Raw genomic sequence first — 27,981 nt, 5'->3', positions numbered from 1 at the left:
ATTGGGCACAGCGGGTGTACAGACCCTGGAACTCAGCACAGGGATGGAGGGAACCCTCATTATGGGCACAGTCGGAGTACAGACCCTGGAATTCAGCACAAGGAAGGTGGGAACCCCTCATAATGGGCACAGTCGGAGTACAGACCCTGGAACTCAGCACAGGGATGGTGGGAACCCTTCATATTGGGCACAGTCGGAGTACAGACCCTGGAACTCAGCACAGGGATGGTGGGAACCCCTCATAATGGGCACAGCAACCAGCAGAACCTAAACCCTCAGTTTATGGTGGTGTGTCTCTCCAATAACTTCCTCCAATACCATATAAAAGTCTATTTGCCATCTGATATGACCCGTATTTTATTGTATCAGTTGATTTGAACAAACATGATCAGCGTTTAACAATCCCATAAACCACTGTGATTGGAGGTGACGTATTTGCTTCCACAATTTGCACCTGCTATCTAAGAAGCTTAGGCAGATGAGCCCACTCCCCCACAGAGCTGACAATCTACAGTGTGTGACTTTGGCACCCCGGGAACTATAGTAAAGCTGAGCTTGGTGTTGGTAAATAGTGGAAGTCGCAGTACAGGAGGAGGAGGGGGAGGAGAAGGCGGGGAAGGGCTCAGGAACAGCTTAGATCAGCTTCTCAGGTGAAACCACTCACATCCACCTGTTCACATTCCTGAAACTGCAGTGTTGGGTGACACCGAGCTCCATCCATCCCTGTCTGGGTCCTGGGAAGGAACTCCTCACCTGGATCAGACACCTACCTGGCCAAGACATCCATCTAGACCCTGGACTAGTCACCTGCCTGACCTCAACACATCTACCTACCTACCTGGGGCCCAAATTTCTCTTTGCTGTGCCATTCCCACACCTGGATCTTTACTGATACTCTTCCCCCCCACCCGGCTGCCTGGACCCTCCTAAGGAGAGGGGGATCGAAATTAAAGCGATGGGAACTTTTCTACACCGCTTTCTCGTCCTCCTGGCAGGTAAGTGCTGACGCTTATGGCGTGATTTGAACTGACCAGATGGAGCTTTCTGCAGAATTCTATTTATTCTAGTTGGCGGTTTTTGATTATTCTTCTATTTTACTTGACTTTTTTTATTTTACGTGACTTTTTGTTTTACCGATTGATCTTTTGGAGGAGCAGAGACAAGTTGTTTTTGGAGGCTTTGGGCGTGTGTTGATGTGATGATGACGGCCTCGTAGAGAGATGTCAGCTGCTGCATGCTGAAGTGTGCAATGACTGACGTGTGTGTATATATATGTATGTGTGTGTGTATATATATATATATATAGTAAAAAAATATATAATCAGAAGCGATGAAGGAAGCACACATGACAGATGAGGCCTCACTAGCAAGTCAACCATACCCTGACGGTGCAATCAAGCCATGGTGGACAGACACCCATCAATAAATCAGTTTGTTTCTGATTGATTGATTTCCAATAGGAATAATCTATGCTGACAACCTTCGTTAGATGGATATGCCACACACAAGGAAGTGGATCCCGATTGAACCTTAAGATATAATCTAACGGATCGCATGTCTGTTTCCACCATGTTCTCTCATAATCTGAAACGAAATATGATTGTATTTGTATACGATTTGCCAATTGGTGCAAAGCAATCAATATTATCCCAGTCTGGCCGATCGAATCTGATCAAACATAAGTGTACATCAATTAGAAGGGAAGTTATGGCTATATGACAGTTTTTTCAGATCTGATCAAATTGCACTTTGGGTTAAAAAAAACACCCCAAAAAACAAACCCTGTAATATAAGAGTCTACCTGAACTCTCCGATCAATTTGTATCCAATCAAGCAGGGTCTCCATGAAAAAATCTCCACCAACCATCTATTATGTTGATAGAAGTGGCAAATACTTGATACCGTCTGAAAGGATATGGTGGATTGTTCACCCAACAAGTTTCCTCCTGACTCGATTTTTAGGTTTGGCTTTTTTTTTTAACCCAACAGGGCCATTCACAGTTCAAATGTCGCTGATTGAAGCTGCGTATGGTCAGCTCTAACCCACTTGGAGGATCCAGTCACATCTGTTATAGATCCTAGGCTGTCTGTCTGGATCGATCAATAATAACTATTTTGTTGACTTTGACTTGTTGTGTAATAATGGTGATTTACAGATTAGCCGAGGTGGAATGTTGAAGGTTGACTCGCGTGTAATGTAAGGCGCTCACCCTTATCTCAGCCGTTGTACATTCAGCTGGAAATTTGAACCGGTCGTTATGTTTTGATTGGTCAGACGATCTACGCCAGCAATGGCTTTGGAGATTTTATACACCAGCCTTTCTCAACCAGGGTTCCCCTTCAGAGTTTGCTAGGGGTTCATTGAGCAACTTCTACTCAGATAAGTTCTCATTGACATCAATCCATCTTTTTAGCTGTCTGAAAGGAGGACGTTGTGCTGGCGTCGTGGCCTCCAACGCGAGGAGGACGTTGTGCCGGCGTCGTGGCCTCCAACGCGAGGAGGGCGTTGTTCCGGCGTCGTGGCCTCCAGCGCGAGGAGGGCGTCGTGGCCTCCAGCGCGAGGAGGGCGTTGTGCCGGCGTCGTGGCCTCCAGCGCGAGGAGGGCGTTGTGCCGGCGTCGTGGCCTCCAGCGCGAGGAGGGCGTTGTGCCGGCGTCGTGGCCTCCAGCGCGAGGAGGGCGTTGTGCCGGCGTCGTGGCCTCCAGCGCGAGGAGGGCGTTGTGCCGGCGTCGTGGCCTCCAGCGCGAGGAGGGCGTTGTGCCGGCGTCGTGGCCTCCAGCGCGAGGAGGGCATTCTTCACACTGAGCAACACATTAATATAGCGGAAGTTGTATTAGTTGTATTGGTAGTTTGGGATTCCCTGAGACTGGAAAGTTTTTTCAAGGGTTCCTCTGTGTTGAGAGGTGGAAAAGGGCTGGTGTACTGTTCATAAATTGTCACAATGCTGTCCTTTGACATTCTGTTGGATGGGTGTGAGCAGGGGAGACTGACAATCAATGTGGCCCCCGGGCAATAGGGGATCATGGGGCCCCTGTGTCCTTGCCCACACTGAAACCACACCCAAAAAAGCCTATGAAAGCTACCAGGGGCATCTCATGGGGTCCCTTACTGACCTCGGGCAGTGCCCGAGTTTTCGAATGGTTAGTACGCCCCTGGGTGTAAGCTATTACTGAAATGTCTATTTTCAGAAGAAAAGACAAAAGAAAGAGAAGATGGAGGTCGGTCCTCGTCCCTGATATGTGGACTGTAGTAAACAAACTAACATTCAACTCGGTATTCATAACTATGCTGGTGCAGACTGTGCTATGGCACTGGCCCAGTAGGGAAGGGGGCCCATTAGACGGTTATAGGCAAACCACATGGTGGTCCCGGAGAATAGAAAGGGGACGTCCTCGCTCTCTGTTCATATAGCAGATCAGACAGGATGCCGAAAGTAAGTGTATCCAAAGCCAAAACATGACTGGAGCGGGGAATGGTTAAACCATTTGGGTACTTTGTTTTTGTATGTATTGGTGGGGAGATTTTACTTGTTTTAGGAGATCAACAGGAAATCTCACCAATGTGGGGGAACACCCCTCTTAGGCTTTGTTCTCGTGTGAGGCTAGGGTCAGGAAAACCAGGCCATTGAGCCGTGGTTTTACCACTCCCCCGCCCACCTGAACACTAACCTATATATGCTCATGGCGGTACACATGCTGCAGCAAAACAAACAGCATGTTGTTTTCAGTGTGACTAATGCAGTTCTATGGGGCCAAGCTGCATGCAGTGCACTGTGGCCTGGAAGTACAGCACTTATAGGGCTAAATCAGGCAGTGGAGAAGCAACATATCACCATGTCTGAAAAGCAATCTGTGTGGATCACTTTTCAGAAGAGCAGCACATGTGAACAAGCCCTTAGCCCGTTGTCACCATAACAGGAAGATGTTTAGTCATCTCCTATTCTGGTGACAATTGTAAAAATTTTATATATCCCATCAATTCCTATCCCAGTGACAATGGATGTCCCATAGAAATGGGGAGGTTAAGTCTTCCACATTCCATCTGAGGGGGGAAAAAAAGTTCTGGATACACTTTGTTTAAATCTACTGTGCAGCCATGATGAAAATGCATCCCCCCTTTTTTTTTTTTTTTTTTTTTATCGTTTGGTATAATTGGAAGCGCAGAGGTCGCATTGAGGCGTGGCACATGACCCCGGCTCCAGCCTGTGACCTCTCCGGCCTGCACATGAGCTGGCAGAGTCTTCCTGGGGTGTGTCGGTGCCCGGGAGCTGCTTCTTTGGCACTCTGCCTCCATCTACCTGACACGGTTCCTGGGAAATGGCAGGAGGAGCTCTGCGAGGAAACTATAATTATTGCAAATGTATATTACACACTTCAGACTCCGCAGTACATTGCATACACTAAACTCTGCGTTGTACCTGGCACTCTCACCACTCTAATCTGTGCATTACACAATCCAAACTGTGCCTGCAGAACATAACCACCATGTACATACAGTGAAGGAAATGCGTATTTGCTCCCCTGCTGATGGTGAATGTTCGCCCCTCACACAGAAATGATCGGTCTAACAATGGAATGTTCGGTGTAACACTGAGAGACAGAATACAACAACAAATTCAGCAGAAATGCATCTAACAAATGATGACCGATCTGCATGTTCATGAGGGAAAGAAGGCTTTGATCCCCTTCACAAAACATGACTTAGTACTTGGTGGCAAATCCCTTGTTGGCAATCAGAGGTCAGACGTTTCCTGGAGTTGGCCCCCAGGTTCGCACACATCTCAGGAGGGATTTTGGCCCACTCCTCTTGGCAGATCCTCTCCAAGTCATTAAGGTTTGGAGGCTGATGTTTGGCAACTCAAACTTTCAGCTCCCTCCACAGATTTTCAGTCGGATTAAGGTCTGGAGACTGGCTGGGCCACTCCAGGACCATAATGTGCTTCTTCTGGAGCCGCTCCTTTGTTCCCTTGGCCATGTGTTTTGGGTCATTGTCATGCTGGAACATCCATCCATGACCCATTTTCAATGCCCTGGCTGAGGGAAGAAGGTTCTCACCCAAGATTTGATGGTACATTGCCCCATCCATCATCCCTTTGATGCGGTGCAGTTGTCCTGTCCCCTTAGCAGAAAAACACTCCCAAAGCAGAATGTTTCCACCACCATGTCTCACAGTTGGGATGGTGTTCCTGGGGTCATAGGCAGCATTCCTCCTCCTCCAAATACGGCAAGTTGAGTTGATGCCAAAGAGCTGGATTTTGGTCTCATCTGACCACAACACTTTCAACCAGTCCTCCTCGGCATCATTCAGATGTTCAGTGGCAGACTTCAGACGGGCCTGGACATGTGCTTTCTTGAGCAGAGGGACCGTGCGGGCACTGCAGGATATCAGTCCTTGTCGGCGTAGTGTGTTACCAATTGTTTTCTTGGTGACTGTGGTCCCAGCTGCCTGGAGATCATTGTCAAGATCCTCACGTGTAGTTCTGGGATGATTCTTCACTGTTCTCATGATCATTGACACTCCACGAGGTGAGATCTTGCATGGTGCACCAGACCTGGGGAGACTGACACTTGTTTTGTGTTTCTTCCATTTGTGAATGATTGCACCAACTGTTGTCACCTTCTCACCAAGCTGCTTGGCCATAGTTTGGTAGCCCAGTCCAGCCTTGTGTAGGTCTACCATCTTGTCCCTGACATCCTTGGACAGCTCTTTGGTCTTTGCCATGGTGGAGAGTTTGGAATCTGATGGTTTGATTGCTCCTGTGGACAGGTGTCTTTTTATACAGGTAACACAATGAGATTAGCAGCACTCCCTTTAAGAGACTGCTTCTAATCTCAGCTTGTTACCTGTATGAAAGACACCTGGGAGCCAGAAATCCTGCTGAATGATAGGGGATCAAATCCTTCTTTCCCTCATGAACATGCAGATCAGTCATCATTTGTTAGACGCATTTCTGCTGAATTTGTTGTTGTATTCTGTCTCAGTGTTACAATACACCGAACATTCCATTGTTAGACCGATCATTTCTTTTTGAGGGGCGAACATTCAACATCAGGTGGGGAGCAAATATGCATTTCCTTCAGTGTATAGGTGAAATCCTTCTGACCAATGGACACTAGACACTGTGCAGTACATTACACTCTCCAGGCTATGCCCCCTTCTGTATGCTGTGCAGTAAATCCTTCCTCCAGCATTTTCATAATGGGTCACCCATCCCTATAACCGTCTTACTGAGCCGTACCCCCAACAAGCTCATTAGGCTCCCCATTCACTCAATGAATTGCCCAACTACAGGGACTGTCCCCAGCTCCGCCCAGAACTGTAGGCCAAGTGGCTGCAATCCCCTGAAAACTGTAGTTCAGCTGCCTTGTTAGAAATTCTCATATGTTATTCCATGCCTGTAGTTAGGACCGGGACAAGGGGTGGGAAAGAGGGGCAGCTTTACTGGGCACAGTGGAGCAAGGAGGCAGAGAATGGACACAGGGCAGTGAAGCCGTTAACAGTGGTGGAGGGGGTGCAGTTCCACATCTTCGCCCCGGGCGCTGAAAGAACTGGTCCTGGTACTACCTGCAGTTGTGCATTTAAAATGACAGTTTACACCACATTGTCTGGTTTAATCTGCTTCTTCCACTGCTGACCCCCCCGGGCTTTTTACAGGCTCTCCTCCATTTCTCTGTATACCTGGAACAAACAGATGGGAGATAAGACTGTGTACAGAACAAGGCTGCTGCAAACATTAATAATTGCGGCTATTCTCCTCTCGTTTGACCTCTTCCTGCAGTAAACAGGACACTTTCCCACACTGCCATTGTCCAATGAGAGGGCCGGCATGAAGGAGCCCAAAGTCTTCCAATGAAGGTGTTTGCTCTCAATCAGACCATCTAAAAGAGCCAATGTGTTTTGGGGGTACAATAAATCCACCCCCCTTAATCGGGGCTCAAGATATTGTATGTGCTGCTGCTTGGTTGCTCCTGGACATTTCATCTTCTGAATAATTAGAATACACCTATAGGCAAAACTTTTATTTTTTCCCATTTTGGATGGAGTAAGGGAGGGTTGTAACTCCAGTTAGGTGTCATCGGGGTCACCAGAACTAGTGTCCCCATTGGAAGAGTTCCCTCTTTCTGGTGACAACTCAACATTTTTTTTTTTGGGGGGAGGGGGGATTTTCTTTCATGTTCATTCTCCGTGGCCATTGGTAAGCAGGACAGATGGAGAGGGTGAATTTCCCTAGAAGGCACATAGACAGATATAACAACCTGACGGGGGTCCTAATCCCGCTCTTGGCTTCGGCATTTATCCATGCATGCGCATCCAACTTATTGCCTGAATGTGGAATTTCTGCACTCAAAGGATACGTCGGATGTACGTGGCAGGCGGTACACAGAACGTGCAGCTCTCCAGGTGTGGAAAGCTCCAGGAAGCCACGCTAGGTGTATAAAATGCCTGTTAAAGCCCCGAGTGCATGAACCGCAATGGATTATGTCCTGGGTCTAAGCACCACAGACTGTCTATACTCTATGTAGGTTAAGACTCTAACCATGTTCCTTTAAGCCACACCCAATATTCAGCGCAACTTAGCCACGCCCATTTTCATAGCACATATATCCTCCATCCCAGAGTGTCCCTCATTCTTGAATTACGAATTGGGATGGTGGTTGTGCCATGTTGAGTAGTGATAACATGCAATACTTTGAGCCCTGAAGAAGGGGAAGATTATTGCACCCCCGAGATGTGTTGGTGAAATGAATGCCATTATTAAAACTTTGACACCTTAGGTCTGGTGCTCCCATTGGTCTTTTTACTTATGGATTCCAGACACTGAGCTTCCTAATGGTGGTGGGTGCCATGTTTCTCCAAAGAGTAGCCTTTGGCAGACCATACCCCCCCTTTTTTTTGTTTTGTGTTTTGTTTTGTTCAACCAGTGGATTGAGTGAAGGAAATTGCTTCAGTTCTCCTATCTATACATTTGATGTGGATGAGGGAATCCTTCCCACTGTGGTATTATGTTCTGATGGTGGAGAGACTTCCCCACCGTCCGAATACACTGATCAACGCTGGCTATAGCCGGTGGCAGGACCGCCACTACCACTAAGTGGTTTAGGAAGCCACCGAAGGTGCACTGCCGCCTAGGGTGCAGCCATGGCTGCTGGTTTCCCTACTCACTGCCATGGTCATATCTAGGGGGTGCTGGGGTGGACTACACAACCCCAGGATTCAGCTATGCCCCCCCAGGCCGGTCTTTGCATGGACAACTAGGAAGCTGCTTAAAGGTGCACTGCTGATTGCGATACAGCCACTAGTTCCCCCTACTCTCCACCGTGGCCATATCTAGGGGAGTGCTGAGGTAGACTACGCTGCCCCAGATTTCAGCTATGAGCCCCCCTGGCTGGTCTTTCCATGGACGCTGTGCCTGACCACTGAGTGCCTTCCCCCCATCCCTGCACTTATGGCTGGAACAAGGGGAGAGCAGCCTGGAGCAATGGAGCTTGCAAAGGAGAAATAACAGGGAAGAGGCGGGTGGTGCGGGCTGTGCTCTGCTCTCCTGTCAATGGAGCGATCCTCCACAAAGCAGATGACACAGGATCGCTCTTATATCGGCATGTTCAGTGTTTGATTCATTCCCTGGCTCTCTGCCACTGAATGATGAGCGGTCATGGGAGGAACGGGGGTTGTGGGGTAATCAAACTGTGTACAACCCAGTCCAAGAGCAATCCTGTGTCCTCTGCTGTATGGGGGATTGCTGCACTGACAGGAGTGAGAGCACAGCCCCCACCTCTACTTTTCCACCTGTAAGTTTGGGGGGGGGGGGGGGGATTGCAGGCCAGGTGAACTGCACACAATATAAGGTAGGGGGGAAGGGGTAGTAATCATTTTGTGCTGAGATGAGAGGTTTGGGGAGGAGACTTGTGCTAGGAGGGGGGATTTCTGTGGTTTGTGCTAGGAGAGGGTATTTTGGGGGGGTTGTGCTAGGAGAGGGGATTTTGGGGGGGTGGGTTGTGCTAGGAGAGGGGATTTGGGGGGGTTGTATTAGGAGAGGTGAATGGGGGAGGGTTGTGCTAGGAGGGGGGATTGGGGGGATATGCTAGGAGAGGGGGAAATGTGCTGGGATGGTTGTTCTAAAAGGAGGGATTTAAGGGGATTTATACTAGGAGGGGGGATTTGGGGGAGAGGATTTGTGCTAGGGTGGAAAATTTGAGGGGAAAGAGGATGTGTGCTAGGAGGGTTGAAGTAGAACTACAGGTGAAGTTGTTTGAGGTTTTATTTTGTTTTATTTTTTTTTTGGGGGGGGGGGGTGTGCAGATCTTGCCTAGGGCGCAAAATAGCTGGTGGCATGATCGATCAGGAAAAACTTGATATGCTGATAGATCAACTTGGATACAACCAGCCTACCCAAACATGGACTGAAATTTGGCCGGTCCCTGCTGAACGGCAGAATTTTGATCCATATATGGCCATGTTAATAATCACGTATATGAGGAGCCTCAACAGACTAGGGTGGTCTCTTGAACAACTCCTGTCCAGGAACCCTTGGAAGTTCAGACAGGGCCTGCAAGGGCAATGGAAGGCCACAAATGCCAAAGTGCAGAGACTGAAGACTGGACCCTCTGGATACTATTACTTTCAGGGACATATTGAGTCCTGGTATGAGCAGAGGTTTGGTATTGGGCGAGTGTGAAGGCACCAAACCATAGGCAGAATCAAGGTTGGGAACAAGCCGAGTTTGGTGATGGTGCCGGCAGTGAGGTGCCAAGTCTATAAGCAGATTCTTGATCAGAAGTCCAGGCAGAGGTTGGTAATAGAGATGAGCAGTAATCAGAGCAAGAGCATGTTAGGTGGAAGCCGAATCTGGGTCAGCCACAAGCTCAAAATTAGGAATTGCAACCCTACGGACTGGAAGACCGTTCAGCAACAAACCTAGGCTCAAGTTTAAATGCCTGATGCCAGTATCTATGGTAGACGTGCTTGCGTGACTTGCACACGAGGGCTGGCGTTATGCTCCTGGCACTTGCATGCAAATTTGAATCGCATTCTTCAACCTTTCCCTTTTGATGAGTTGAATCTCAGTCGCTCGTGTTCCATTAGGTTTTTAGGTGTTGGGGGTTCCATGCTTCCCATGGTGGAGACAGAAAGTAGAATTATCGGTAAGGTGGCAAGGGGAACAGACACAATGGCTTAGTGACTGTGTTGGGGTGGACTTACATCTGTACATGGGGAATCCACCGTAACATGTGGCTGTTGATGGGAAACTCCTAGGAGCAGCCTGAGGGAAGAGCTAAATAAAACTCATAAAATAAGTTACGTTCACATAATTTCATGGGAAGATTTTAGTTGCAATTAATAGTCTGATGACAGGGTCTCTTTAACCACTTCCACCCCTGAGGACATACTCGTACACCCTCGGGTTGAAGTGGCTGTACCTGTAATGATTGCTGCAGCCATCATCCCAGTACCAAAATTTTCAACCAGTGATGGGTTTTTCTGTAGAAGTGATCTGAACGTCTCTACAGCCACTCAATCACTTCTACAGGGTGTGGAAGCCCCCCACCACCCCCACCATTGTCCACAGTCATTGCCAGGATCTTCCACAGTATGTGATTGGGGAACCACTACTCAGGTCAGGGAAGCACTGGAAGGGGAAGGTACATCCGTACCTGCCTCCCCTCTATGGTGAAAGAAACTGGATTTTGTCACTTCTGGTTTCGGTTTGTTTTACAAGCTATTACGGATTTGTACAGAATCTGGTCAAACCAGTTTAACTGGATGCTTTGGAAGCCAGAGAAGAGATATGAGGTCTAATGGACCCCAGATCTCTCCATAAAGAGAACCTGTCATGGCCCATGCTATCATAAGGGAGAGATGTTCACCTCTTGTGATTAATCAAAAAAAAAAAAATGAAACCGCATAAAAATTTATAAATAAAATAAAGAAATTAAAAAATATAAAGTGCCCCCATTCCCCTGTGCTCATGTGCAAACACATACGTAGGTCCCGCGCACGTTATGTAAACGGTGATCACACGACACGTGAGGAATTGCCATGAATGTCATTGAGAGCAAAAATTCCCGCATCACTCTAAACTGATAACCTGTAAAGGCTTTCAAAGCTTCACCTATGGAGATTTGTAGGTACCGTCGTTTGGCGCCATTCCACTAGCGTGCGCAATTTTAAAGCGTGACACGTCGGGTATCTTCGGAATTTGTTTATATTTTACCAAAAAAGATTGGATATTGTGTTTTGTGTGCGCTAAAATTCATTTTAAGTATTTTCTCCCCTGAAAACGTGGCTGCACAAATATCGCGGCACATAAAAAAAATGGCAGCAAATCTCCAGGGTCTCTCTGCTTTCAAAAAATAGTGTGTGGGAGTTCGAAGTATATTTTTTAGCAAAAAAAAAGAAAAGGATAATTTTTACATCTGAGATAAATATCAGAAGTGGCTTGGTGTGGGGGGGGGGGGGGGGGGGTAAAGTGGTTAAATAGAACACTTCGGCTGGTCATATAGTATGGAGAACAATTTTCATGACGAACGAGCTGAAATTTGTATTATGGGCGGTTCTGTGGCCTTCCTCCTGACCGACTTTTTTTTCATCTGAAAATCGAAAGAGCTGGGTGGAAAAATGTCAGCCAAACACAGCTTACATGCCATCGGATGCAGACACTGTTGGGATATTTGGGCTGCTACAGGTCAGAATACAATGGCCGGCGCCCTAGTTTCCTCGGTCTACGCTATTTATTATGGATGGGGAAATCGATCATTTCCCGTGGGCTGAACAAGCGATATCTTCTAGTTTATGGCCAGTTATTTTCTTTCACGCATTCTGTAAATGTTTAAGTAACTTCTGCTTTGACATTGATAATATTTCCTATATATAGAAACCTTTCCATGTATTCCCTCTACAGTAACAGAGTCCACAAACCCCGCGGGGCCCATAAACTGCTGCAATAAAACTTTACCGGCTGGGCGTGATTTCTCATAAGTCATTTCAAGTGTCTGTCCTTCCTGTAAATGTCACCTTGGGCCCATGAGGACAATCGCAGGGCTAAATACCAAAAAGGAGATGTATGCCAATGGAACAGACAAGCCCTCATGGCTGTAATATGTCTGAGTATTCGGCTTCCTGCACACCAATCGTGACTGGTTCTCTTAAAGGGACTGTTTTTGGTTTTCATCTACAGGGCTGGATCTAGCCTGTCCGCCCTGCTGACCCCTGTACACTGCCCCCCTACCATTTTTTTTTTTTTTTTAATATAGCACTCCCAAATCAGAGCACAGGGGTCAGCAAAGCCAAGGGCAGGGGGGTGGCTGCCGTGAGGGCCAAGGGCAGGGGGGTGGCTGCCGTGAGGGCCAAGGGCAGGGGGGTGGCTGCCGTGAGGGCCAAGGGCAGGGGGGTGGCTGCCGTGAGGGCCAAGGGCAGGGGGGTGGCTGCCGTGAGGGCCAAGGGCAGGGGGGTGGCTGCCGTGAGGGCCAAGGGCAGTGGGGGTCGTCTCTGTTGGGGAAAGGAGGGTAGGGGGGGTCACCTCCATCGAGGAAAGGAGGGATGCGGGATGTACGGGATGCAGCGAGTGTATGGGACGCACGCTCAAGCAGATTTACTGGTGGGGAGAATATATGAACTACCACGGCACTCCACAGCACCGCAATATTTCATTGAAAACTACACGCCGACAGCTGCTAAGGCAGTCAGGACTTGCAGTTCATTCATTCACAGGATCCTGTGAATGAATGATGCAGCCGTGTGGGCGGAGCTCCACACAGCTGGCTGGTTTTAAATCTGACATCTAGTATGGGGAACTTCTTCCCGTACTTCCGTCAGAGGGAGGGGAGTGCAGCAGGCGGAGGCTGCAGCATTGGGAACATGTTACACCCCAGGAACGGGTGGAACATGTAACATGTTCCCAAAGGTGAACTTATCCTTTAAGCTTTGGCAATAAAACCGGGAAGCTGATTGGTTTCTTTTTCTGTATGAACAATGTGTATGAACAATGTTACTTTGTATCAACCAATTCAATGCCTGAACAATGTTTATAAACGCTGCAACAGTCGTTTCCTTTTTTTTTCCAGCAGCTATAGCATGAACGCATATACACATGCTTGTGACTAATGTTGTTGTTTTTTTCTTTTTTTTTTTCTTTTACAGCTGTGAACATTGCAACTTCTCAAGGTAGGAACTCTACTACTTATTGTGACCTCATACTGTGTAAAGGCATTCCTATAAAAAATGTGTATAATAAATTGCAATAAAAATGAGCATAGCTGTGCGTGTTTATAGAACACTTCACAGAACTTCTCATTTCTGAGACAGTTATTTGGTTAACTTGTAATTGTACTGTCTGCCCTTATGTTGTAAAGTGCTGTGTAAACTGTTGCTGCTATATCTATATCCTGTATATTATTATTATTATTATTATTATTTTTTAAATATTATTAAAATGAAGATTATTATTAATAATAATCACTAAATAGATTGCTTTCTTTGCAGCACAGCAGCTGTAGTGTTGTGCAGAACTAAAGCTGTCACCTTGTATGCGTAAAAAAAAAAAAAAAAAAAAACAAATCAATGCTATTATTTTCACATGCAATTCCACAACATAGTAGAACCAAAAGCAGGGGGGAGGGGTAAAATGGAGAGGGATTAGAACCCCTGTCAGGTATTAATTGGCTGTGTCCCCGGCCATGTTTTCCATTATCACTGAAAATACAATAAATTCCCAAATTTTGGGTCATCTCCAGAAGAGGAATCTTTTTTTCTTTTATTTTTATATATATATATATATATATTTATTTTATTTATTTATTTATCGTGTTTATATAGCGCCAAAGGGTTTGCTCAGCGCTGTACAATGGGGGGGGACAATACATGAAACAGAACAGTAACATCAAACAGTACACAAGGGGTTAGAGGGCCCTACTCTTTCGAGCTTACAATCTAGGAGGGAGGGGGTAGAGGCACCGGAGGAAGCGGCTGTGGGGGATGAAGTGGTAGGAGGAGGGAAGGGCAGCGGCTGTTAGGTGAGGGTGGGGTAGGCTTCCCTGAAGAGGTGGGTTTTCAGGGAGCGCCTGAAGGTGAGGAGGGACGGTGACAGTCTGATGGATTGGGGTAGTGAGTTCCAGAGGATGGGGGAGGACCTGGAGAAGTCTTGCAGTCGTGCGTGGGAGGAGGAGACCAGGGAGCAAGATAGAAGAAGGTTCTGTGAAGAGCGAAGGGTACGGGTAGGGTGGTACCTGGGGATCAGATCGGTGAGGTAGTTAGGGGCAGTGTTGTGAATGGCCTTATAGGTCAGGGTGAGCAATTTGAATTTAATGCGTTGGGCAATGGGGAGCCAGTGGAGGGAGAGGCAGAGGGGGGTGGCAGAGGTGGAGCGGCTGGTGAGGTGGATGAGTCTGGCCGCTGAGTTCAGGATGGTCTGAAGCGGGGAGAGCCTGCACTGGGGTAGGCCGGTGAGGAGGGAGTTGCAGTAGTCCAGGCGTGAGATAATCAGGGAGTGTACTAGTAGTTTAGTGGTGTCTGGGGTAAGGAAGGAACGTATCCTGGCGATGTTCCGGAGGTGGAGCCTGCATGTGTTTGTGAGAGATTTGATATGAGGTTGAAAGGAAAGGTTTGAGTCCAGAATGACGCCAAGGACCTTGGCTTGCTGGGCGGGATTGATGGTGGTGTTGTTGGTAGTGATGGAAAGGAAGGGGGGGGGGGCGCGGGCTGGGGGGAAGATGAGAAGCTCGGTTTTGGAGAGGTTGAGTTTGAGGAAATTGAGCGACATCCAGTCAGAGATGTCGTTTAGGAGGTGAGTGATGCGGGCGGAGAATGAGGGGGTGAGGTGAGGGGTGGATAGGTAGATTTGAGTATCATCAGCATAGAGGTGGTAATTGAAGCCGTGGGAGTGTATGAGTTTGCCAAGGGAGGAGGTGTAGATGGAGAAGAGAAGGGGTCCAAGGACAGAGCCCTGGGGGACCCCAACAGAGAGGGGGAGAGAAGGGGAGGTGGCACCATTGTAGGTGACACTGAAGGAGCGTTGGGATAGATAGGACGAGAACCAGGAGAGAGCGGTGTCTCTGATGTCAAGGGAGAGTAGTTTATTAAGGAGGAGGGGGTGGTCGACTGTGTCAAAGGCCGCAGAGAGGTCTAGGAGGAGGAGGACAGAGTAGTCGCCTTTGGCTTTGGCGGTTAGTAGATCGTTGGTGATTTTGAGGAGGGCAGTTTCGGTGGAGTGTAGGGGACGGAAGCCGGACTGTAGTGGGTCAAGGAGGTTGTTGTCATCTAGGTGGGCGCTTAGGCGATCGAAGACCAAGCGCTCAAGGAGCTTGGAAGTGAGTGGCAGCAGGGAAATTGGTCTGAGGTTGTTGAGGTCAGTGGGGTCCAGAGAGGGCTTTTTGAGTATGGGGGTGATGTGCGCATGTTTTAGGGGGGAGGGGAATACGCCAGTAGAGAGGGAGAGATTAAAGATGTGGGTAAGGGAGCGGATGAGGGAAGAGGGGGGTGACCGGAGGAGTTGAGAGGGGATAGGGTCCAGGGGGCAGGTAGTGAGACGGGCTTCTGAGAAGACTCTGCTGACTTCCTCAGTGGTAGTAGGGCTGAAGGAGTGCAGTGATGGGGGGGTTACGGTAGGCAGGGCCTTGGGTGTGGTGGGGGGCAGTGCCGTTGCGAGGTCAGAGGAGGGGAGAGATGAGGGGGTGATAGAAGGGGGGAGGCTAGATGGGGAGGTAGATTGCAAGTTGACTATGTCCTTGCGGATAGCGTCAATCTTGCTGTGGAGGTGAGTGGCAATCTCGCGGGCGGTAAGTGAGGTACTGAGTGGAGGAAGGGGGGGAGAGAGCAGGGAGTTGAAGGTGGAGAAGAGTCGGCGAGGGCAGGTGGAGAGGGTGTTAATCAGGTTAACAAAGTAGGCCTGCTTGGCGGCGTGGAGGGAGGAGGTGTAGGTGAGGAAGGCAGATTTGTAGAGGGAGAATGTATGAGGGGACCTGGTTTTGCGCCATAGTCTCTCCAGCGCACGACTGCGGCGTTTGAGGCGTTTAGTGTGGTCGTTCTGCCAGGGTTGGAGTGGTCTGGGTTTGATGTTGCGTGTGGTTAGGGGTGCCAGAGAGTCTAGTGTAGCTGATAGTGAGTCGTTGTACGTGGAGGTGGCTAGGTCAGGACATGACAGTGGAAGGATGCTGTCGTGTAGGCGGTCGGCAGCCGAGTGGAGGGGGGCCGGGTGCAGGTTGCGGAGGTTGCGGCTGGTGATGGTTTGGCGCACTGGGGGGGGGGAGTTGGGGGAAGGGGAGGTGGAGAACGTGAGGAGGTGGTGGTCGGAGAGAGGGAAGGGTGTGTTAGAGAACTGGTTGAGGGTACAGAGGTGGGAGAAGACGAGGTCCAGGGTGTTCCCATTGATGTGGGTGGAGGATTGGGTGTGTTGTGTGAGCGCGAAGGAGGAGGTTAGGTGGAGGAGTTGGGAGGTAGCTGGGGTGTTGTCATTGATGGGGATGTTGAAGTCCCCGAGGATGATGGTCGGTAGCTCAGAGGAGAGGAAGAAGGGAAGCCAGGCGGCGAAGTCATCCAGGAAGCGGGCTATGGATCCAGGGGGCCTGTAGATCACTGCGATCCTTAGGGGGGTGGGTGAGAAGAGCCGGATGCAGTGAGCTTCGAAGGAGGAGAAGGTTAGGGAGGGGGGGTTAGGGAGGACCTGGAAGGTGCTCAGCGGTGATAAGAGCAGGCCGACACCACCACCTTTGTGACCGCTCAGTCTTGGTGAATGGGACCAGATGAGACCTCCATGGGAGAGTGCCGCAGGGGAGGTAGTGTCAGTGGCCTGTATCCAGGTTTCGGTGATGGCTAGGAGGTTGAGGGAGCGGGAGATAAAGAGGTCATGGATGGCAGTTAGTTTGTTGCAAACCGAACGGGCGTTCAGAAGTGCAACTGAGAGAGGGAGGATGGATGCGGGGAGGAGGCGCACAGGTATGAGGTTGAGGGGGTTGCGGCGGCTGGCGGGGGCAGGGGGGTCCCTGGAGGGGGGGAGAGGTGGTGAGGGGCCAGGGTTCGGGGAGATGTCCCCAGCGGATAGGAGGAGGAGAAGGGTGAGGAGGGTGGCATGGGAATGGGAGGTGTAGGAGCGTGTGGGTTTGGTAGTGGTGGCACGTGGGTCGACCGGGGAGTGGAGTACCAGGAGGAGGTGGTGAGTGCCGTAGTGTGGAGAGGGCAGAAGTGAAGGGGCAATGTAGAGCTGTTTTGGGGGGGTGGGCGGGTAGAGGGAGGCGATTTTTGGGATGGAGGAGAGGAAGACGAGGAGGAGAAGTGCAGGTGGCATGCTGGGGTGAGTGCAGTGCTGTTCGGGTCGGGGGAGGTGAAGGGATACGGGTCAGGGCGAGGTGATGTGGAGAGTCAGTATCACCGTGAAGTCCATTAGAGTCCTTCTGTAGCTGCAATCTGTGAGTGCAGTATGCTGGCGTCCGAGGGGTCTTCAGTGGGTCCAGTGGATCGGCGAGTGGAGGGGTCGTAGGGTGCGATGTCTGGGGGTGTTGGTAGGCACAGCGTCTGGTGATGTTGGCGGCTCGGTGGCTGGAGATTCGCTGGGTGGTCCGGGAGATTCGCTGGGCGACATCTTGATTCGCTGGGTGGTCCGGGTGTTGGGTGACCAGAGGTGATAGCTGGGTGCCCGGTAGCTGGGTGCTGGGTGTCCAGGGGTGGTAGCTGGGTGCCCGGTAGCAGGGTGCTGGGTGTCCAGGGGTGGTAGCAGGGTGCCCGGTAGCTGGGTGACCAGGGGTGGTAGCTGGGTGCCCGGTAGCTGGGTGGTAGCTGGGTGCCCGGTAGCTGGGCGGTGGGTGTCCAGGGGCGGTAGCTGGGTGCCCGGTAGCTGGGTGCAGGGTGACCAGGGGTGGGCCCAGAACCAGAATAATGAAAAAATCCATCTAGAATAGACGTGAATCTTTATTTATATATATATATATTATAGCGGAATGTTTTAAAAAGATATGTTAACTGGAATATTCTGCCCATTACATTCTATAAAAAGAAAGGTACCAGTGAATTTAGCTTTTATCGATTAAAACAATTAATATCTATGTCCACATTATGGCCCTGAGGGATAGGGGATCTCATTTCATATATCCATTTCGTCTCTAGTTGGACTATAGCCCTCCTTTTTTTTGTTGCAACCTCTCCAATGCAGGTTAAGTATGTCAATACCCGTGAATTTAATACCATTTGGTTCTTTTATGGTGAAAATCCCAAAATGTTTGGACAATGAATGTTCCTTATATCCTCTTTTGATGTTATAGAGGTGCTCACGCATTCTATATCTCTTGTGGTTCTTCCAATATACTGCTTACGGCATGAGCATTCAAGAAGATGTACCACATATTTGCTATTGAGTAAATAAAAGAATCTATTTGATAAGTGGTATTAGTCACGCATGAGGTAAAAGTACTGTTTTATGAGAGTCTTCTGCCGCTTAATAAACAGATGGGGCATCGATTGCATGGGTAGAAGCCTTTGCGTTCCCCAAAAAAAGTTATTTTCTTTGGGGGGGGGGGGTCTAAAATATATTTGGGGCGATTGTATCTCTTAACGTAGGTGGCCTTCTGTAAACTACATCTGGTTTAGGGGGAAGAAAGTTCTTAAGCACAGGATCATTTTTAAGAATGTTCCAATGTCTATTGAAGATGTTCCTCAACTGAAAACCTTGTGAAGGATAATTGGTAACAAAGGGACAGATCATAGGAGAATCCGGTTTCTTATTGTCCTTGATTAGTAGAGTGGTCCCATCCAGGGGCGGACTGACAACTCATGGGGCCTCCGGGCAATAGGAAATCATGGGGTCCCTGTGACCTCGCCCACACTCACATTACACCCAAAAAAACCTATGAAAGGTACCAGGGACATCTCATGGGGCCCCCTACTGACCCCAGGCCCTCGGGTACTGCCCGAGAGCCTAAATGGTCAGTCCGCCACTGGTCCTATCTATATTAGCTACCTGTTGAATGGTATTATTCAGGGAATCCATTGAATAACCCTTCTCAAGAAATCTATCTTTGAGGGTGTTCGCTTGTATAAAAAAATCGGGTAGACTTTGACAATTACGCCTGATTCTGGTGAATTGTCCTTTCGGGATGTTTTTTAACCATAAAGGATGGTGACAACTATCAGTGGGTATAAAGCTGTTTCGAACTGTAGTTTTGAAGAAGGTTTTAGTCACAATACCTTCTCCATTAAGAGGTCAGGATAATTAATATTAGCCTGGCTGTATGTATGTGTCGGCATAATGTTTAAAGAATTGTTATTTAAAGTATTGGTAAAATTATTTAAAGCACTTTCTTCACCTTACCAGAGAAAAAAAATATCATCAATGTACCTAAGATAAAATTTAAGTTCAGGCCAATCTCCTGCATAAATCAAGTCTTCTTCCCAACGTGCCATAAAAAGATTCGCCAAGCTTGGGGAAAATTTTGCATTTACCGTGATGCCTCTAGTTTGCAGAAAATATTGTTGTACCAGAAATAATTGGGCATCATAGTGGAAATCTAAAAGTTTCAGGGCGTCATTATATTTATCAGTTTCTTGTAAATCATTTACGGCTTTCATCCCATCTGTGTATCTAATATTGCTATAGAGAGAGGCTACGTCTGCCGTGACTAGAAAAGTATCAGGAGTTGTAACAATATCCCAAACATCAAGAAGAACCTGTTTAGTGTCTTTCAAATATGAAGGAGTGTTCCGAGCGAAAGGTGGTGAGAATACATCAATGTATTCCCCTGCTCTAGAGAGAAGGGAGTCTATGCCACTGATAATTGGGCGTCCTGGAGGGTGTATTGGATCCTTATGGATCTTTGGTAACCAGTAAAAGATGGGCAATCTTGGGGCTGATGGGCATAAAAATTCTTTCTCTTTCTTTGTAATTATTCCATTTGTGTACCCAGATCTTATAATTTTCTTTAAATCTTTTTTATATGTTCAAGTGGGGTTATTGGGTAAGATCTGGTGTGTGGCGTTTATCATTCAATATTTTACTAGCTTCTAACATATATTGGGATTTATCCATAACGACCACACCACCCCCTTTGTCTGCAGGACGAATCACTTCCTGTTTTGGCTATGGGACAGGAAGTTGAGGGAAATCTCCCCAATAGGAGACAGATGGCGAAAGTAAACCATTATAGAGTTTATAACCCTCCTTTACTCCATAAGGAATAAAATAAAAGTTTTGTATTTAGTTCTTAAAGTTCCTACGTGTAAGTGAAAACAGTTCCAACACTTTTTGTTTTCCCAAACAGAGATATATTTAAAAAAAAAAAAATACATTTTTTTTTTTTGTGGAGGACTGAGTGAGGATGGGTTATGGATGCACATAGCGCAGCTCAGATGTGAGACCGCACAAGTGCTCCCATAGCAGGCAGCTTGATATGGGAGCAAATTGGGCAGGAGGAGGAGCCAGGAGCAGCAGCGGGAGATTCCAGAAGATAATTGGGACTGCTCTGTGCAAATCCATTTCACAGAGCAGGAAAATAGAACACGTTTGTAAAAAGTTCAAAAATTTTTTTTTTTTTATTATATCAATCGCTCTAAAGTGGCTGTAAAGGCTCAAGGTTTTGCATTCTATGCAAGAAGGTAAAACATTTCTCTGTGCAGCATCCCCTCCAGCTCCCCCTAATCACCTAAGCTCCCTCTCGATCCAGCGATTGGTCACTGGAGCCTCCGCTATCCTGGGACTCCCTCTTCTCATTGGCTGAGACAGAAACAGGAGCTGTTGGCTTCCACTGCAATCAATCACAGCTGGTGAGCCAATGAGAAGAGGGGGGGTGGGGCTGAGCCTTGGCTCCGTGTGTGAATGGACACATGGAGCAGCAGGTGCCCCCATAGCAAGCTGCTTGCTGTGGGGGTAACCAACAGGAGGGAGGCGCCAGGAGCACCGGGCAGGGGCCCCAGAAGAGGAGGATCCCGGCTGCTCTGTGCAAAACCACTGCACACAGCAGGTAAGCATAGCATTTTGGTTTTGTGTGTGGTTTTTTTTTTTTTTTTTTTGGTTTTTATTTTTTTGGCTTTTTTTTTGTTTGTGTTTTTTTAAGAAAAAATAAATATTTAAAAAAAAAAAAAGCTTTTAGAATCACTTTAACCTTGCTGTCAGATCTGAACCTGTAAATTGCTATGCATGGTGCTGTGCTCACTGGAGTAGCCGTCTGTATTTGGGGGGGGGGGGTGAAATGTTTGGTACTAACAGGTTCTGTCTCTACAGTGCACGAGCGCATCGTTGGAGGAAGTGACGCAAATATTGATGATTATCCCTGGCAAGTGAACGTGAGGTACAACAGCGAATCGGCATGTGGAGGCTCCATAATCTCCTCTCAGTGGATTCTGACGGCGTGCCATTGTTTCCCTGAGTAAGTATCCCCTGTGTCCCCGCATCTCAGGGGTCCACGGCCTCCTTTAACTGCTTTTTTGTTGTAATAATATATACAGTACATATGTAGCGCTACCCCTGCTGGATATTACGTGTCCTCTTGTGCTGCCCTGACCCTGGGAACTTCCCAGCCCTTCCGACACTCTCTAGGTTCTGACATGGTGTATACCCCTTTAAAGCCCCGTACACACGATGAGAATATTGGACGAATTATTGTGTGTGGTTTTTTTTGTTTGTTTTTTTTTGGGGGGGGTTTGCATGCTAGTCTCATATCAAAAGTGAAGAGATTAAAAGTTATGAAAATTCTTGTATGAAAGAAACAAAATTCAGAAATGATGTCCTGTATTTGTATTTTCGGAGGAAAACTGTACGGATTAACCAAAAATCATTCGATCTGGTATTGTACGAGAGGTTTTCCTGCTTGTCCCTTCGAATAATTTCGGACGAAAGCCGTGTACGATTATCGTACAATCGCTTCAAAAGCGGGATTTTACGTACAATTTTCTGATCGTGTGGACTAGGCATTTAACCACTTTCCCTCCAGAGGATCCCGTCACTTTAACTGACAATTGCGCGGTCGTGCAACGCAGCATCCAAATGAAATTTACGTCCTTTTTTCCCCACAAATGGAGCTTTCTTTCTGTGGTATTTGCCTGTGCGTTTTTATGCTATAAACACCCCCCCCCCCCTACAATTTTGAGGAAAAAAAACAAATTAAATTTACTTTCTTCTCCCCCCTCCCCCCACAAACCCCTCAAATAGCTTTTTTTGGTGGTATTTGATTGCCTCTGCATTTATATTTTTTTTGTGCTATTATAAAAAAAAAATAGACTGACAATTTTGAGAAAAAAAACTATATTTTTGACTTTTTGCTATTAAACATGTCCAGTAAAAAATTTCAAAAAATCTCATTTCATCATAAACTTAGGCCAAAATGTATCCTGCTCCGTGTCTTTGCTAAAAAAAAATCCCAATACGTGTAAATTAGTTGGTTTATGTGAAAGTTATAGCGTTTACAAATGGCGGTATAGCTACTGGATTATATATTTTTTTTTAATTTTTACTAGTAATGGCTCAGTGACTTATAGCGGGACTGCGGCAGGCATTCTGACACTGGGGGGGGATTGACTTGGTGTCACTGACACCCCCAGTGACACCAATACAGTGATCAGTGCTAATAAAAAGCACTGACACTGTACTAATGACACTGGGCTGGAAGGGGTTAACCTGAGGGGTGATCAAAGGGTTAACTGTGTGCTGGGAATGTTTTACTGTGTGTTGTTAGTGCTTCACTGTAAGCACACTGCTTACAGCCATGCAAAGCAGAGTGCAGGAGCCAACAGGGGAGAGATCTGTGTTGTTTACAAACATCTCTCCCCCCCCGTTGGAGATGTTCAGCAATCACGGGGTGCCAGCGAGTAATCACTGGCCGGGACCCGGTGATTGACAGCCAAGGCCGCGAATGGTGGCGCGGTTAGGACGCACAACTCTTACCCGGGACTGCATATATGGCAGGTGTGGTTCTGGGGGTAAAATACTGCATTATGGCCATTAGATGGAGCTGATGATCATAGGAAATAACCAAATACTGTCAGAATTCGGCAAGGGTGGGCAAATGCTTGTAACGTTCATCCAATACATTTTAATATCCATAAACCCCAAAATGTGTGCCTGGGCAAAAATGTCAGTACATCTCTGCCATACATGAGCATTTCCCCGTGTTTTTATCTCTGAAGCATAGAAGAATACCTCTTGATTTTGCCAGAAATATGATGAGCTTGTCATTTCCTGTTTGGGCTGACAACACTGCCACTGCACCACAGATATTCAAAGCAGTGTTGTCAGCCCTGATTGCTGGACCACAGAACAACGCCGAACCCCCACTCCTCTCTGTCCCTCCTTGATGCTGTTGTCTTTGAACCCCAAGAGCCTGTCCACCCATTGTGTGAAGAGAACAGGGATCATGGGAGATGTAGTTCTGGGGGCAAGGATCGTGGGAGATGTAGTTCTGGGGGCAAGGATCGTGGGAGATGTAGTTCTCTGGGGGCAGGGATCGTGGCAGGTGTAGTGTTCTGGGGGCAGGGATCGTGGCAGGTGTAGTGTTCTGGGGGCAGGGATCGTAGCAGGTGTGGTTCTCTGGGGGCAGGGATCGTGGCAGGTGTGGTTCTCTGGGGGCAGGGATCGTGGCAGGTGTGGTTCTCTGGGGGCAGGGATCGTGGCAGGTGTGGTGTTCTCTGGGGGCAGGGATCGTGGCAGGTGTGGTGTTCTCTGGGGGCAGGGATCGTGGCAGGTGTGGTGTTCTCTGGAGGAAGGGATCGTGGCAGGTGTGGTGTTCTCTGGAGGAAGGGATCGTGGCAGGTGTGGTGTTCTCTGGGGGCAGGGATCGTGGCAGGTGTGGTGTTCTCTGGGGGCAGGGATCGTGGCAGGTGTGGTGTTCTCTGGGGGCAGGGATCGTGGCAGGTGTGGTGTTCTCTGGGGGCAGGGATCGTGGCAGGTGTGGTGTTCTCTGGGGGCAGGGATCGTGGCAGGTGTGGTGTTCTCTGGGGGCAGGGATCGTGGCAGGTGTGGTGTTCTCTGGGGGCAGGGATCGTGGCAGGTGTGGTGTTCTCTGGGGGCAGGGATCGTGGCAGGTGTGGTGTTCTCTGGGGGCAGGGATCGTGGCAGGTGTGGTGTTCTCTGGGGGTATGCCTACATCATTAGGAACTGCGGCTGCCCCTGCTAGAATTTTACAAACTATTGATGACACGATGGGGAGTAGTAAGAACAGGTTCTCCCTACAGGAGCTAACTTAGCAATCATTCTAGGACACGGTCTCTGGGAGGGTTGGGGTATGGAAGGTGTTAATTTTGTGCCCTTTTTTCTTGTTTGGCAGGGAGCACGCCCTGGCAGATTATGAAGCCATCTTTGGAACCACCTCCCTGATTCAAACAGATCCCAACACCCAGACTGTGCTGTTTGAAGCCGTGTACAAGAACCCGACGTACAGTGCAGATGCCCACGTTGGAGACATTGCCGTGGTCAAACTTAAAACCCCTCTGACCTTGACAACTGGTGTGGGCACCATCAGCTTATTGGCTGCCAGCGTCCAGATCCCGCCTGGACTGATATGTTCTGTCACCGGATGGGGCAACATCAATCAAGGAGGTGAGGAGGGTCAAGGGTCGCAGGATTTGTGGATGAAGTTGCAGGAAGACCATGGCCACACACGGGGCCATGTTTGGGGACAGTTTTTTGCATGAACATACAATGGACCGCCCAAGTCTTGAGATCTCTAAAGCCCAACTCTGGGGAAATTTTGAAAGTTTAACTGTTCTTGTAGTCTAAGGGAGAGGAGAAGCACCTTGACTGACCTGTTCCATTGTCCTGTCCTTTTTTTCTGCAGTTGCTCTTCCCATCCCCAGAACCCTGCAAGTGGGAAGAGTGCAAGTCATCAGTTCCAGGACCTGCAACTGTCTGCATAAGATTGACGCCAGCAGCGACTACCACATAACCATCCAATCAGACATGATCTGTGCGGGGTACAAAGAGGGCACTGTGGATGCCTGCCAGGTAGGTGTGAGAGCCCCGAGGATGAACTTCTCCACTGTGTACTCTTTTCAGATGACTTTATAAACCTTTGAGAAGTAGGCCTCATTCACACAGGCACTGCGGCCTGTACAGCCAGAATCGGCCAGTGCCGTCTGCGAGAAGTGGTGGTAAACTCTTACGTTGACCCAGCAATGTGACTGGCCTCAAGTGATACACAGGGATGAGACAAATCCTCCTACATCAGTTGTACCTGTTTATCTGTTGCTTCTCTCCTTTACATCCGTTCAAAGTACTCAATTTATAAAGCTCATCTGAGAGTTCAGAAAAGGGGACAGAGAGCTGAAATTACACAGAGGAGAGCTCTGACAGCTGATTTGGAGGAAACCCACATGAAAGAAAAATATATTTTAAAAATATTCTTCCTAAATACATTGACATATATATTTGAAAGGTTACAATTTTGGCCGTATTCAATATATTTTTTTGGAAAGGGTCAGGGACATTTTTTAACGCAAAACGTTGCGTTTTTGGTTCTATAGACTTCAATGGGAACGCTGCAGAAAAGCACGTATTGCGTTTTTGATGATTTTTTTTGCCGCGTTTTTTGATGATTTTTTTTTCTTGTTGCTAGGCAGGTTTCAAAACGCAAGTGCAAAAATGCAATGCAGAAACGCATCAAAAGCAACCTGCATAGGTGTGAAGATGTATCTAAACCCAAGAACAGAAAATGTCATATATTGCAGCCTAATGGCCCTTGGGTGTGGTGGCTGCATTCATTTTTTTTTTTTTTTCCTGGTCATCCTGGCAGCAACACACTTCCTGTTCTAGGATGACCACACTCACTTACTCTACTGAGTCTATAGAGTAGTGTTGTCACCTTAGGACAGGAAGTGTGGAGACGGCAGAACAACCCCCCCCCCCCCTTCTCCATAACATAACATGGAGGGAGGCAGTTCACGGAGATAACTGGGAACAATGTAACCAAAAAGAGAAGCAGAGAGTACAGGACATCCTGCCAGAAATCCACACAGATACAATGAAACACTTTTAGGGCCGGTTCACCCTCCATGCATTTGCAGTGGCTTTTTTTCTGCATCCAAAATGCACAGAAAGTAGGTGATATGGTCAGTGTCTGGATGCAGAAAAAAAAAAAGTAGAACAGGCTGCATTTTTTTTCTGCACGGAATTGAACTGGAACGTGGTGGAACGCACATGTCCCTAAATTAAATTGAAGAAAAAGACGGAAAAATTAATTGGAATGCATAAAATGCACTGGAGTGTGTGTAAAAAAAAAAAAAAAAAAGAGAAAAAAAAAAAACTACCCATAAACACACCAGAACGTGCCAAAAGCACGTAAAAACCGCATCTGGACTGCATTTCTATAGCGTGAACCGGCCTTCAATGATACATTTTAATGAACCAAAAGGGAGCAAATTAGGGAAGTGGATTATTGGGGTACAGTACAAAGTGAATCAGTTATGAGAGAATTACATGGTCGCCCTTTTTTTAAAAAATTCTTGTTCCCAGGCTTTTTTGGCTTTGATAGTTCAGAGTCACAGACCTGGAATAAACGCGGTCCAATGGAAGTCAGCCGAATTCCCATCTCTATACCCGTTCCAGGTCCGTGACTCGAAGGGTGGAAGTCAAGGTTTCAGCATAACTGTGGGCATGCTCAGTCGATCGGCAACACCATCCTGGATATTGCTTTGAAGACAGGTTCTCTTTAGCTTCGCTCTAATGTTTACATTGTTGCCTACTTTTGTGATTCTTTTGTATTCCAGGGTGACTCGGGGGGACCCCTTGCTTGTTATATCAACAATAAATGGTACCAGGTTGGCGTGGTCAGCTGGGGAGACCAGTGTGGTGCGAAGAACAGACCCGGAGTCTATACACTGCCCAGCGCCCACATCGACTGGATTAAAAGTCTGGTGACCGACTGCCAAGTAGATTCCATCACCATAGACCAGGCTCCCATCCCAGACAACGAGAACGGCTGCCAGGCAGCAGATGGGGCCATTTACCCCTACCCCAACAGGGGGACCGCTATCCTGGTGACATTCATCACCCTGCCGCTGTACTGGCTGAGTGCCTATCTGCTGACCAATTTGTAGACCCCAGAATGACCCTCCCGACCATTGCAAGATCAATTCTACATCTCCCCGAGATCCTGAGACTGAACTCTTCTCTGTGTCCTGTACAAATCTCCTCCTGTATATGTAAAATATCATACGGTGTCCTACTGCACCCTTCCCACTTGGGGGCGCCAGCGCTCCTGCCTGCATTTCTGAGATGCTTCAACTGTAATTTAGTGTCAGAAAAATCTGGAGGAATGTGATGATGGAAGACCCCCAGGGACTGCCGAATTAAAGGGAAGACCCCCAGGGACTGCTGAATTAAAGGGAAGACCCCCCAGGGACTGCCGAATTAAAGGGAAAGACTAATTGTTTGGCTTTTTTTTTTCTTTTGAAGTGTACTTGTTGGGACATTGTCCGGGATCCCCTGCAGTGACGGTGTCTGACTGAAGGGGGCGCTAGTTGCACATTTAGTGATTTGAGATTCTTCTTCTGTGGCTGTCACACAACAGCTGGCCTGAGAGGCTTCCATTAAAGTAGATGTAAACCCCAACCGGATGATGTTTAGTGTGGTCAACACGGTGTATCCCCCACCTATCTTTTTTAATTTCCTCCCACCACTTCCTGTCTGCATGCAGGTGTCACTTCCCGATGACGGCGGACCATGTGTCTGCATGGCTGCTGGTTGTCTCCACCGTGTCACAGGGTGACAACGCAGGGGCGCAATTGCCAAGCAGTTGTCACCCCAACAGGAAGTGCCTGAAGAAGATTCTTCCTGGCAGGATCACCAGGAATTAGTAAAAAAAATAAAAATTTGCATTTAGAGTAAAAATGACTTTAAACGGCAGTAACGTGTTTATATGAAGTTTTATCGATTTTTGGATTCACATCTACTTTTAATATTTTGAATCAAGTGTACAAATATATATACAGTATATGTGTATGTCCTGTTTTTTTGATCTTAATGTTGAATGTCACAACTGGCAAATATTGTCTAAATACAAAAGTATCCTTCCTTGAA

At 47.8% G+C, this 27,981-nt stretch overlaps 1 protein-coding gene across 1 annotated transcript; it reads left to right on the top strand.

The window, feature by feature from the left end:
• The first annotated feature begins 641 nt into the window (after positions 1-641).
• On the top strand, positions 642-27,981 carry LOC149429072 (prostasin-like). Its single transcript, XM_089666765.1, has 6 exons — positions 642-995; positions 13,137-13,160; positions 21,196-21,340; positions 24,233-24,504; positions 24,743-24,909; positions 26,670-27,981. The coding sequence occupies exons 1-6, from the start codon at positions 956-958 to the stop codon at positions 26,997-26,999; spliced, it is 978 nt and encodes a 325-aa protein (XP_089522891.1). The 5' UTR covers positions 642-955; the 3' UTR covers positions 27,000-27,981.

This window comes from Staurois parvus, unplaced genomic scaffold (assembly GCF_062004578.1).
Source record: "Staurois parvus isolate SC_StPar_1 unplaced genomic scaffold, SC_StPar_1.0 ptg002827l, whole genome shotgun sequence".
In the NCBI taxonomy this organism is placed as follows: Eukaryota; Metazoa; Chordata; class Amphibia; order Anura; family Ranidae; genus Staurois; species Staurois parvus.
This window is presented reverse-complemented; position numbering and strand designations above follow the sequence as displayed.

Bases quoted from the DNA above. Each gene is read 5' to 3' on its own strand.
- LOC149429072 (XM_089666765.1), top strand. From the start codon at position 956: ATGGGAACTTTTCTACACCGCTTTCTCGTCCTCCTGGCAG. The intron at 21,341-24,232 runs GTAAGTATCCCC...CTTGTTTGGCAG, and splicing joins GCGTGCCATTGTTTCCCTGA to GGAGCACGCCCTGGCAGATT. The intron at 24,910-26,669 runs GTAGGTGTGAGA...TTTGTATTCCAG, and splicing joins GCACTGTGGATGCCTGCCAG to GGTGACTCGGGGGGACCCCT.